Source organism: Abramis brama, assembly GCF_963993115.1.
Source record: "Abramis brama genome assembly, chromosome: 1".
Taxonomy (NCBI): domain Eukaryota; kingdom Metazoa; phylum Chordata; class Actinopteri; order Cypriniformes; family Leuciscidae; genus Abramis; species Abramis brama.
The window spans coordinates 30997396-31011199 of NC_139963.1; the positions used below are offsets into that span (position 1 = coordinate 30997396).

The following is a 13804-nucleotide window of genomic DNA, read 5'->3' on the forward strand; positions in this document are numbered from 1 at the left end:
TGCTTGGTTGATCACAGTCATTTTTAGAACCATCTCACACATTTCACATGTGCTAAAACGTCTCCTTTAACACTTGACTTATAACAGGGAAAAGCTAAATGATAAGTTCGGGACAGGGCTCCATCAAAAAGTCGCACTCTATGCTTACGGAGCACTTTTTACTATCTGTGTCAGACATATTGATCTGTCCATTGTTCCAGGTGGTTGCTTGTTGGTTGGTGGTTGCTTCCAGGTGCTTGCAGGGGGTTTGGGATTTGATGAAAAGCTAATTTATTGAATTATAAAAAGGTACAAGAAAAATAAATTAATAATTTATTAAAATAAAACTATTCAAATATTTTTTTGATTACACTTTATTTTAAGGTATCCTTATTACAGTGTAATTAGCCTATACATTTAAGTAATTCGTAATATCCATTAACTATGTAATTATAGGGTTAGGATTAGGTTTGGTTTAGGGTTCGTTGCATAGTTATGCATAATTCATTATTACAAGTCAGGGGCACTGTAAAATAAAGTGGTACCATTTTATTTGTACCAGCATGCCATGCGACCGTTATTGAACGCTAAAGAAGCGTGAACATGTGAATGTGTTGTTAAATTATTGAAATGTTAACGGTAAAATCTCAGGGTGTAGGCCTACTTCAAGTAAAATTCTTTAGGTAAAAAGGTTTTGGCTGACAAAAAAGTTTTGAAATCCCTGTGTTTACAGTATGTGACCTCGATTACAATCGCTACAACTTAGACTATATTCTTGTTTTTGTTCCACTGACGTTGTGTAGCCTAACTAAAAAAAAAATCTTAATTTCTGGCCTATAGGCTACAGTGAAGCCATTATGCAGCTATTTAACAGTCATTTATATTGCCTATTTTACTATTTGGTAGTAGGCCTATTTTTTTGCATTACCTTTATATATCCAGAAACCTTATTCCTTTTTGGAAGTACTGTCAGCTTTGCTTATCTATTAAGTGATTTTAATAATTCTGACAGTAAATTATATGTATACAATCAGAGGAACAAACAGAATTAGTCAGATTCAGAGTTTAGTAAATTAGTAGGCTATACGATTAAACATAACACGATAATCTGGTGACACTTTATTTTTGATATTCTCGATACACGGTTTGTTGTAGCACGTGCTTTGATTAGTCTCTTCTTTTTTTGTAATTGATTGTTTATTTCTGTCAACCTAAGCTTGTACCGAAACAAACCTTGCGAGTTTATAAATAAATGTTGCATCATTTGCAATATAATTACAGAGTGTATTAGTAAAGATATGCACCGCCCGCGAATTTTCATTGGATAATAACACACGTGATTTGGGTTCTAAAGAAAACGATTGGCCTCAACTCTGTTGAATAATTCATGAGGAGAAGAAAAACACACATGACTAATTTTCTTAACATTTTAAACGAACACTTAAACGTACACAGTGACCGATTTGTAAGATTTGAGTGTGCTCTATTATCAGTTTAGCATGTTATTGTGATACCAGTAATATGTAGCGATACTTGTTTATCTCGACGCAGCAGGTTTTATCCTAGTGGCAAGAGTAGTGGTGAGCGGCGTTACAGGCTGGATGTGTTTGTGCTGCATCAGCTTACAATTGTTCCCCCAAAAGCCGTATCGTTTTAAAGTTTTTTAGCTTGATTTTAAAAACTGCTCCCCGAGAGATGGCATCGTTAACGACGACGGATCCGGTTTTTAATCCAGGGGCCATAGGGCTGTCAGAGTCTGTAGTCCCCGCTAGCATGTTTGCTCCTGGCCGGGGATGCGGCGGCGATGATGACGGGCCCGAGTGCTTCGAGGACGAGGAGATGTTCAACGGCGAGGCCCTGGATCTCGGCATAGACTTCTCCAGCAAGGTAGGCCTCAGAGTTAGCTTAGTCGGAGTGAATTAGTGTGTTTGCAAAAAAACGTATTATTAATAACATGACTACATGTTGACGTTTTGAATTGACTTTTAATCATGCGATTTGATTTGCATCACTTTTTTGATATTTTCACGGTTTTACCTGCTGACCGCTGAGTGCTTGTAACTGTAAACCTAAGCTAACCCGGCTATGTATGTTCAACGATGTTTAAAAAAAACAACATATTTCTTGCCTGTAATATCGTAGTGCAGTATTAGGATATAACTTTCTGATTTATCCATCTTTGTGGGGGTTTCGCTGTAAAGCAAGCTGATTATGGGCTGTAAATCTGTATTAAACCCAATGAATGAAAAACATCAGTGAGGGAAGAGATGACAACCTGACAACACAAAACCTGATGAAATATCAACGCAACACAGAGGGTTTTCCCTTTAGCAGGAGGGAGTCACTGAGGAGATAAACAGACCAAAGAATGAGGAAGTCAGTGCATTATTACACCTATTGATAACTTTTATTTATGGTCCTAAAGTTTGAACACCATGTAGAAACAGAGCTATGATCATGGTTATTGTAGTCAACTTATACCATTAAAAAAATCTTCTGACTTGAAATAAAATACGTCAGCAGAAATACAATTTAATCTTATTTAATTTTAGCTAGTTGCCAAGGTATCATTTCTAATTTTCACTTGGTTTTACTTGATGTACTTAAATGTTTAAAACTAAAACTGAAATAAAATTGATGAAACCGATATTGGTACATTAAAATTAACCTAATACAAATAACAAAACATACAACAAAAATACTACATGTTTAACTACAATGGAAAATATAAACATAAAAACCCCTTCATAAAATAACCAACCTCTGAATATGAACATTCTGTAAGTAATAATAAGCCGCCAGTGCCTACTGTAATGTTTCCAGTTAATAAGTAATCCAACAGTGACTAGCCATCATTTGTTCATTCGATACAAATTGTTACTATTTTGTTACAGGTAATAAATACATTTTGCCATTAAGTTCTATATCTTAAGCACATAACCTATCAACGATTTATTCCAAATAGTATTTGATTGTTTTTAACCTCATTCCAGTTTTACTAGTAACTATTCAATAGTTTTAGTAGTTGTTTCTTAGTTACTAGAAACTAAAATAGTTCAATTTAAATATATATATATATATATATATATATATATATTACAGTTTCCCTTGTTTTAGACACTGGTGTACATTCCAGTTGATACTAGTAACAATCTTTATAGCAATATTTTTAATTGAACTATTAAGTACCTGTTCTGACTAACAATGTCACATGGCAAATGACTAGTGAGATGAGAAATGGTACTAGTATGAATTGGAATAGATATATTAATGTCTCGTAAATGGGTAAAAGTAGAAACGCACACACGCCAATAAATAATAACTAGGCCTAGTACCTAATGAGAAGTACAAATATTTCATGTACTGTCTCAATTACTTTTATGTATTAAAATGACATGCATTATAATTACCCAAGAATTAGAACAGCCTACACCTTTTTCGGTTATTATGTATAACTTTATTTGTTGTGAAAAATTGTCTGCGAGGATCGAAATAAAATCTTATGTTATGTTACAATGAAAAACATGTCACAACACAGCACAGCTTGACACGTCAGTTTCTAATTTAGGTCTACATAGCCACCAGTGCCTAACCTTGATGGACGTGGGAACCAGTGCAGATGAGAGTTTGTGTTTTCCGCTGTGACAGCGGCCTCCTTATCATTCATCAGACCGTTTCAGTCTGAGGGAGGATCTGTTTTCATACAGCTGGAGCTGAGCTCTGTTTCTGCTAAACGGTGTTTTGCATGGAGCTTCGTCACTCCACCTTCTGCAACATTACTCCTCATGACATCTGATGTAATAAGCAGTAAAGTCAGTCAACTGTTCTCAAAGTCCATTGATGACTTTGTTGTTCCCTTTTTACGTTGACGTTGAGTCAGATGGCAATAACAAAACAAACAGGAGAAATTTATTTTCCACAACCATTCTGTGTTTAATAAGACTCATTTCCTTTATGCATCATAGCTAGCCCTGGTCAGTCCCAATGGAGAACAGTATGACTTGTTACTACGGCAGCTGCGTGAGAGGATGGACGAGGGCTGCGGGGAGACCATCTATGTCTTGGGTGTGGGTTCAGGTAAGACACTGAAATGAACACAGCGAGACTCAATTTAAATTTTTTATGAATTTTTTTATGAATACTTACATGCTTGTGTCTCTCTCTTTAAGATGGTGGAGACTATGGTTTGAATGAGAGTGATATGGAGGCGTCTGTGGCCACAGTAAGGTCCATGTGTGAGCAGATCGAGGCAGACCTCATCCTGTTGAGGGAGCGTACTGAGGCTGGTGGCCAGGTCAGAGATTACCTTATTCGCCGCCAGGTGGGAGAAGCCGACTTCTTGGAGGTTAGGTGAGTGATGACAATGGAGAAAGTGGCCTTTTCTTGCAATTTAAGGGACAGTTCAGCTCAAGCAAAAATAAATACTTAGACTCATCTACTCGTTGTTTGAACATCTTTTTTTTTTTTTTTTTTTTGTGGAACACAAAATGCGATGTTTATTAGAATGGAGAAGCTGGTATTTTCCATACAACAAACGTTGACCATGAACAAATGCAAAGAGCGAGAAAAGTTAATCCAAAAGATCAAGAATGTACACTACCATTCAAAAGGTTTTCAGCTTGGTATGACTTTTTTTGTTGTTGAAAGAAATTAATACTTTTATTCACATTAAATTGATCAAAAGTGACCGTAAAGACATTTATAATGTTAGAAAATATTTATATTTCAAATGTATGCTGTCCTTTTAAACTTTCTATTCATCAAAGAATCCTAAAAACACTGCATCAGAGTACACACAAATATGTTAAGCAGCACAACTGTTTTTAACATTGATGATAAAAATATTTAATGAGCATAGGGGTGGGTGTTATGGAAAGATATCATATCACAATTTTTTTCAGGAAGATCACAAGTCACGATTTTATCACTATTCTTTTTCATATTGGTTTTATTATAAGTCACTGAGCAGTACAGCAAAACTAATTTGCCTATTTAAAGAATGTAGCCTTACAAGGTAACAAAATATAAAAGAAAAAGAATGACTTCACTGTATAAATTACATTTTTTTTTTTTTTTTGGATGAACAATAATACAGTAATTACAAACAGCAGCAGGTATATTAGGCTGCTCTCACTTTCAGATCTCATGCACTGATCTAATAAACAGACACACATCCGATTTTCTCCCAACTTTTACTTAAGACATAACTGACTGTGTTTATGGACACCTTGTGTGTATTTGACAGAGAACTTAGTTCAGTACACACGTGCTGTGTTAGCGCCCAGAAAAGCATATGTCAGAACAGCGTGCAAATAAAATGTTTAGCCGGCAAGGCATGCAAAAATAAACTTTCATGATTGCAAAGAACTGCAGTGTCACATGAGCACAACCCTATGGCTGTGTTGCTAAACATATGATGTGAATGTACATCACGTAGTACAGTATATTGGGACGGGGCGCCGCGCCAGAACTGCAACTGATAGAATGTGCATTACTATATTTCTTTGAAAGCAGATCGTGGAGACATTTTAATCGTTCACAAAATCGTGATATCGCAAACCCCTACTTGAGCATCAAATCATCATATTAGATTGATTTCTGAAGGATCATGTGACACTGAAGACTGGAATAAAGATGCTAAAAATTCATTCTGCTTTGCCATCAGAGGAATGCATTACATTTTAAAATGTATTAAAATAGAAAAGTCAACTTAAATTGTAATATTTCACAATACTACAATTTGTAGTGTACTTTTATCAAATACATGCATTCTTGTTGACTTCTTTCAAAAACATGAAAAAATCTTACTGACCCCAAACTTTTTAATGGTAATGTACCATATCAATGACCCATATGACTTGTGCTCTGTTAAAAGGGCATCTTTAATGTGTCTTCCAAGATATATTAGACACGTTTGCTTTGAGTGTAGCCATTTCGGATTACTAACTCAAAGTCATGATGGTGTTTATCTCAGGGTGGCTGTAGTGGGGAATGTGGATGCCGGTAAAAGCACTCTGCTAGGGGTGCTGACTCATGGAGAGTTGGATAATGGTCGTGGCTTTGCACGACAGAAGCTCTTCAGGCACAAGCACGAAATGGAGAGTGGGCGCACCAGCAGCGTGGGCAACGACATCCTGGGATTTGATCAAGAGGGCCAGGTAGTCAACAAACCCGACAGTCACGGAGGCAGCCTGGATTGGACCAAGATCTGTGAGAAGTCTTCTAAAGTTATTACCTTTATTGACCTTGCTGGCCATGAGAAGTACCTGAAGACGACTGTGTTTGGAATGACAGGTCATCTGCCTGATTTCTGCATGCTTATGGTAAGGAGGGAAGACAAAGCTCTGTTTCAAAACCTATTGAGCCTTGATGTTTTGATAGGCAGCTACAGTTTCTCCAATGGCAGCATCCTATTTGAAATGTTCTTCATGGGCAGCAACACTGTCAACAGTCACTCACGTGCATTACATAAATAATATGAGTGAGCCACACAAGAACTGCCTCAACTCACTATTGCTCACAATTGATTCTGTTGTAGTCTGATATTAGCACGTTTCTAAGCTAAGGACTTTTCACAGCGAATACATGGTGAAAACAAATATTGGTAGCACTTTAAAAAAAAAAAAAATAAATAAAAAAAAATAATATATATATATATATATATATATATATATATATATATATATATATATATATATATAATAAAACATTTTAGTGCTGATTGAAATATATTTATATAAGACATTTCTCTTAACTGTGTAGGCCATCTTGAATTTTGGCTAAAATGTAATATAAAGGTGTGGTCACATTAACAACATTTAAGCAAAATTTGCAGGCAAAAAGGTCCATTGTTTATTTTCAATAGTGTAGCAATGTGTTAAGCACAGATCACACAGAAGTCATTCTCAAACGAGCAGCTGTTTGTTGGTCAATGCGGCAAATTGTGTGACCAATTTGAACCTGTTGCAAAATCTGTGGATGGAAATCTTTCGCTCTCATGCGAAACTCCTAGTCGTGTAGATTCCTATTGCAATGACTGGATTTCGACTGCTAAAATTAGCTGAATAATGGTAAATGTGACTGCATCTTAAGGCAACGTGATTAGTAAGGAACTATTTGGATCAAACTTCATGTTGGGAGTACACTTCCTTGGCCTAAAAGTGCTGCCAAAGTGGGCAGCTCATATTGTTGGAACAAAGTGAACTGATTGACATCTTTAAATTTACTCATTTTCACTCTCTTTTACAGATTGGAAGTAATGCAGGAATTGTTGGCATGACCAAAGAGCACCTGGGTTTAGCATTAGCTCTCAATGTTCCCGTTTTTGTGGTGGTTACTAAGATTGACATGTGTCCAGCTAATATTCTTCAAGGTGAACCATTAGTCCACAAATAATGCCATTGTTTCATTGACTGTAAATTTGGAAAGCTGTAGGTAGTGCCATACTAGTGAATTTAACACTGTCTGTCTTTTCAGAGACCTTGAAGCTCCTGCAGAAGATATTAAAGTCTCCAGGCTGCAGAAAGATCCCTGTCCTAGTCCAGAATAAAGATGATGTCATCGTCACAGCATCCAACTTCAGTTCTGAGAGGTAGTGCCCCGCAATACACATTGCTTACCTGCCAACTTTTAACCCAGTTATGCTCCAGACTTATTTATATTTGTGTGTTTTGTAGAATATGTCCCATCTTCCAGATCTCTAACGTCACAGGAGAAAACATGGACCTACTGAAGATGTTCCTGAACCTGCTCTCCTCCAGAAGCTCGTTCAAAGACCACGAGCCTGCCGAGTTCCAGATAGATGACACCTATTCAGTACCAGTAAGCATGCTTTCTGTCTCTGTTTATATATTTATGTTTCCCCTCTCTCAACGGTCTGATTTTTTTTGGGGGGAAGGGTGTAGGAACGGTAGTGTCCGGGACCACGTTACGAGGGCTGATTCGACTCAATGACACTTTGCTTCTTGGACCAGACCCTTTGGGCGCTTTCCTCTCCATCACCGTCAAATCCATCCACCGAAAGAGGATGCCTGTGAAAGAGGTCCGTGGTGGTCAGACGGCCTCTTTTGCTCTGAAAAAGGTATGTGGCGTGGGTTCCAGACTAAATAAACTGCTAAAATGAGACATTTTGTCCAAATTATTTTAGTTGGCAATTTACGGAATCACTCAAAGATGATTGATCAGAAGCGGTTTAGTTCCTAATTGACGCTGTCTCTCTAGTGACCCTGATAGACCCATTTCACAGACTGCAATGAAGTTTCCACAGTTAACATCACAATTCTAGTAAAGTTTTTTCAAATTTATATAAATTTATATTTAAAGGCACACTATGCAAGATTTGTACCTTAATATAACAGCTTTGAAATCATTTCGATGGTAAACGAACTCGTAGTAGGGTGAATCATCCCGCTGGCAAAACCAGCAATGCAGGTTTGAGTGGTGGCGCCCCGACAAATCTCGCGAGAATCACAACTTGCTTTACAGCACGTCGTCACATACATCAACAACATGTGAAGCAGCCTCTATGGAAGACAATAGCACGCATTTCAGATGTGAATCATAGCAGAGTCGACGAAGAAAACGAAGAAAGCGCGGTCGGAAGAGTGCAGAGACGGCTCTGCGTGAGTGGTATTTACGACAGTAACGTTAAATACAAGTACTCCACAGCGACTCTAGGGGTCGCTGTTTGAGAAAAACGGAAACTGCATAGTGTGCCTTTAAAATACATTTACAACCCTAGATTTTGTGTTTTATTACCTTGGTAGTAAATAACAAAACATGAATTAATGCTGCTGTGAGGGTGTTTCTAATACAACAGCTGAGGGAGTGATGGCAAATTTCACATTATTCTCTCTTCTAACTGCTGTAATCAATCTCTTGATATTTTCCCCTCTTTTGGAAAGTTATGGAAATGCTATAATGTTTTTTTTCTTTTGCTGGTGGGGCAAATAGGAATACAAAAATGATATTTGCCGATATCTCCCATTCATCACTATAGAAGTTTACCCAACTATGTCAACTTCCGTTTCTGAGAACCCACGTAAATGTGAAAAGGGTTCATTGTATTTGTGACATATGGCAGTTTTGTGAATTTTTCAGCCTTTTTGAAAAAAATAAATAAATTCAAATACTGAAAAACATGGTGGCTATGTAGACCTAAATTAGAAACTGACGTGTCAAGCTGTGCTGTGTTGTGACATGTTTTTCAATATTTATGGTTCCATCAAGTCACCCACCTTACAGTTTTAGATTCAGCATTACAATTGGACCTCACTGCTAAAAGTTGACCAATAATTTCTGAATATGTTTTAGTATACTATTCATTACACGAAAATTAAGTTGAGAATATGTATTATTAATTACAAATAATGATTCCCGGTTAATTTTGAATCGGACACAAATCAGTTCAGCAAGAGAATCAGTTGCAAATGTTTTACTCTGAATCAGACTCGCTCACAATCCTTCAAACCGCTAATTCACAATTGAGTTTGAGACCGTTTTGTGAATCTTTTTGGCTGATGTATTAAAAAGAACTTGTTCATAAGAGTAATTTGTTCATGAACCTTATATAATAACTATCCCCTCCTTATTTCCTTATCATTTCTCTCTCCTTCAGATCAAGCGCTCCTCAATAAGGAAGGGGATGGTCATGGTGTCACCAAGATTAAACCCACAGGCATACTGGGAGTTTGAGGCCGAGATACTAGTTTTACATCATCCGACGACCATCTCGCCTAGATATCAAGCCATGGGTGAGATACAATGCTCTTTTACACTCTTGAATGCAAGTATGTGAGATTTTCCTCTTACCATTTTTCTCGTACTTCCCTTCCCACAGTGCACTGCGGTAGCATCAGGCAGACGGCTACTATCCTGTCTATGACCAGTGACTGCTTGCGCACAGGAGACAAAGCTACCGTCCACTTCCGCTTCATTAAAACCCCAGAGTACCTGCACATAGACCAGAGGCTTGTCTTCAGAGAGGGAAGAACCAAAGCTGTGGGCACCATCACCAAGGTCAGCTTCATGGGGCATAAGATTGTGTAGTGTGTAACATCATTATTATTGTTCAGAATTATATTATAAACTTCATGTTTATTAGTGTTAATTTTTCAAATTATAATTGGATCACTTTTGTTCTCTTGACTTGTAGTTGCTCTTGTCAACAAATAACCAGCCGTCAAACTCCAAACCTCCGCAAATCAAGATGCAGTCAACGAAGAAAGTCCCGGCTAGAAGAGAGGATGGAGCGGCTCCACCCTGTGAGGAGACTGTTTGCACAGGATCGCCAGCCGCTCAGCAAAACATACCACAACAGGTAACAACAGAAAGGGTGTGTTGTGCTCAGATTCATAAGTATTGTCAGTTTCTCTTCCTGCTCTGGTTTGTCTGATCTCTGTCCAGCTTTCTAATAGCTTTCTATCACTTTTTCCCGTCACTCCATCTTTTTTCATTTCCCTTTTGATACTCATATGAATTATGGCTTTCTTCACCTGTTATTCCATTTCATCCCTCCTTATTTCCCATATTTCCCATTTCCTTTACCTTATTGTTTCACACTTATTACTGCTTCAGACAGAAATGGAGGAAGACCCTCAAAACAAAGAGAACAAGGTAAAACAAGGGAACCAAGTGACTCACTCATTCCCAAGACTGCTAATTATCCCCTCACAGGAACTGTGCTGTTTATAGGTTCTCGACATTGCATGATGCATCTTTTAAGCCGGGCTCAGACTACGGGAGTTTCATGCCGATTTATGTCCGATTTACCCCTCCCGACATTCGAGGAACAATCGTGTCCAGGGCATCGGACGGTTCCGATGTTCGGCCCAGATTATCTGGTAATGTGAGGTGTTTACAGATCAAATCTGAAACCTCCCGATCTGCTCACGGACACATCAGGGCCGCCCAGACAATATCAAACATGCTTGATGTTTAGTATTTTAAATCGGGATGATTACATCAGTACTTCCACTATAGCCAGTGAGACAAGTCTACAAGGAGACAGAAGTGATGGAACTTTTGAAATGGCGACCGTGAAACAACAAGCAGCTGTACGAGTCAGGTGAACACAGAGATGGAGGAACGGCTGGTCGAATGTGGCAACAACACGACTGCCTTTTATAATGTCTCACCTTATATACTGGCTACAGCAAGTTGCTGTGACAAGTATCCATTTAGTTTACATCCGCTTCCCCGTGAGACCATGTGAGGTGCTAAATCTGACATGATAATCTTAATATTGTGTGCAAGTTTGAGATTTGAAAGAGGAAAATCTGTGAAGATTTTCATTATTTGTGTGATGTAATGCAACCAGATTTCACAATCGGTTATGATTTAAAAACTCCTGTAGTCTAAACCCGGCTTTACCCAAATTATACTGTGGCATGGAAATGAGCGAGGCTTCTGACCACCTGATTTCATTTCGAGAAGGTGTTGTTTAATACTTGCTGGTTTGTGAGTCCATAGCGTTCCTGTTACTGTATATTTAGGAACGAGTTGCTAGTATTTTGGGTGATGGTTATAATTTTTTTTGGGTGATCATTAGTATGATCTGTTTGGCTGACATTGACAGATGGACAAATATTTAGAATTTTGTTGAGATTTGAATCATAGACATTTACCAATAATTATTATTATTATTATTTTTTATTTTATTTTTGGCAAATTTTATAGTTTTGAATCCAAATTCTGCATGCGACAGTTTTTTGTTTTCCGTTTTTTTGAGATACGAAATGTAATATTCCGATCATAAAATTACAGCTTCAAGTTTTGTTTGTTTTTTTATCTGAATGATTTTGAATGCATTTCTAAATTTCATCTTTAAATGACACGTCTAGATTTCAAATTGACAAAATTCTAATGTTTTTGTCATATTTTTTTTTTTTAGTTCCATAGAAAATGGAAACGTTTTTAGTTGCGTTTGCAAATCAAATACTGATTAATACCAATGAACCACATGAATCATTTTCTGGAGTTGTGTATTATTATTATTACTATTATATGCTTTATACTTTTAGATATTATACCAAGTATGTATAAAACAAGTGATATAAAGTGTTACCAAAAATGTTAGTTACCATATCAGGATCAAGTGTAAAGTTTCGAAGTCAACAATCATCTTAAAACCTCTTTTTTTTCTTCTTGCAGCCAAAGTCTGGAGGCAGAAGACGAGGAGGTCAGCGGCATAAAGGCAAACCTCAAAACACCTCCACAGTGACCCTTGCTGGTGCAGTCGGGGGCTGCTAAACTCGCCCCTTTTCAAGAGTCCAGTACACCCTCCATGTTTTACTCATGCCTTTTACCCGCCCACACGGACCATACAACTTCAGTGACAAAGCTTAAGGAGTTCACAGAACCAACATGCACATTGTTTTGTGAATTTTAACTTATTATAAGACGTGCGTGTGTTTGTAGACTGTATATACCGTAGATATTGAGACTATAGGACAGGCATACTGCATGGTGGTTCTGTTTCGGCTGTAAATGTCAACTTGAGGATAAACTTTTAGTCTTTTTCTTCTTGCTGAACATGACATAATTTACTTGCTCAATTACTTATTTCTATCCCATTTTTAAAATAATCCCATTGGAAACTAACTCTTTATTATGTAGCAAACTGTTTTAATGGGACTATTAACAAGCCTCGTCACAAAACCACATTTAATTTGAATTAGCATTATTGTGGACCACAACGATAAGAGATGCTTTTGGAAAGTGTTTTGAGCCGAATTCACTGGTGGCTTTAAGACACTGTGACTTGCAAAGTTTTTTGGCAGCTAGTTGAGTGTGAAATGCAAATTGGCATTTGAACATACTTCAAAATCTAATAACATTGCTAATTATTACCTCAGTCTATTCACAGTTTCCCAAATCCTTGGTCACCCGAGTGTTATCAGGCCTCACAGACTGCTCAGGTTTTAGGAGCATATTAAAATTGTCAAATAAGATATTTTTTAGGTTACCCAGTGAAATGTATGCAGAGTAAGGGATGAAGAACAGAATGTAGATCTTAAGTTTCAAAGATTTGTGTAATAGTTCCTCATGGGGAAACTTTTCAAAACAGTGCCAGTTGTTCTTGGATAAAAAAAATTAAAAAAAAGATGTTTTATTAATTAACCTGTTTTTTTTTTTCCAGCTGTGATTGACAGGCCTCCTGAACACTTGCTGTATATTCTTTCAGATTGCTATACTGTTTACTGAGCTTTAGTATTCACACCCTTGAGGCAATATGACACCTGGACCATTCTCTACGTTTACATGTTGTGAAACTTTCCACAACCAATATAAAAATAAACTGATGTTGACAATTTAAGCAGGATGTGATTCTTTGCTACTTGAGTTTATCTAGTCCAGGGACCCCTCTTATGTATCACAGCGTTTTAATTTAACTCAATTCATTTTGAGACAATGAAACATTTAGCTGAACTTTAAATACAACTTTTTTTATAGTCAGCATTACTCTATTTTCTAAATGCATTACTTTTATTTCTAAAAGCTTAACCTAGTAACTTTTAATCCTAACTCAATCTTCTGGTGATGTGTACGGAACTTCTCCAATCATTTAATCCGCTTAAACCTCATCCCTTTTTACAATCGCCTGCAAGCTCATGTTCAGATCTGCCTCCATCCAATCAAACATTCAATGGATTGAACCTGAAGACCCCGTCCTTCATCTTTTCTTTTCAAGACAAAGTAAATGATTGAAAACCATTAAAGCAAGTAGATGCTGCACAAATAAAAGACAAGAATTCTTACAGATATAGATTTTTATTTACGTACACATTATCGGTTATCGTGGATATGATCTACAGCCCTGTGAACT

General features: G+C 37.2%; 1 protein-coding gene across 2 annotated transcripts; it reads left to right on the top strand.

Annotated features, from left to right (window-relative positions):
* Positions 1–1354: 1354 nt before the first annotated feature.
* Positions 1355–13294, top strand: gtpbp1 (GTP binding protein 1). Of its 2 annotated transcripts, XM_084135746.1 has the most exons (13): positions 1355–1866; positions 3945–4056; positions 4149–4329; positions 5954–6302; positions 7228–7351; positions 7456–7570; positions 7656–7800; positions 7877–8059; positions 9596–9731; positions 9818–9996; positions 10133–10297; positions 10555–10593; positions 12130–13294. In XM_084135746.1, exons 1-13 carry the CDS (start codon positions 1675–1677, stop codon positions 12226–12228), a joined length of 2019 nt encoding a protein of 672 aa, XP_083991872.1. In that variant the 5' UTR covers positions 1355–1674; the 3' UTR covers positions 12229–13294. The 2 variants fall into 2 exon arrangements, with proteins under 2 accessions (XP_083991872.1, XP_083991873.1); XM_084135747.1 differs by lacking the exon at positions 10555–10593.
* Positions 13295–13804: the final 510 nt, after the last annotated feature.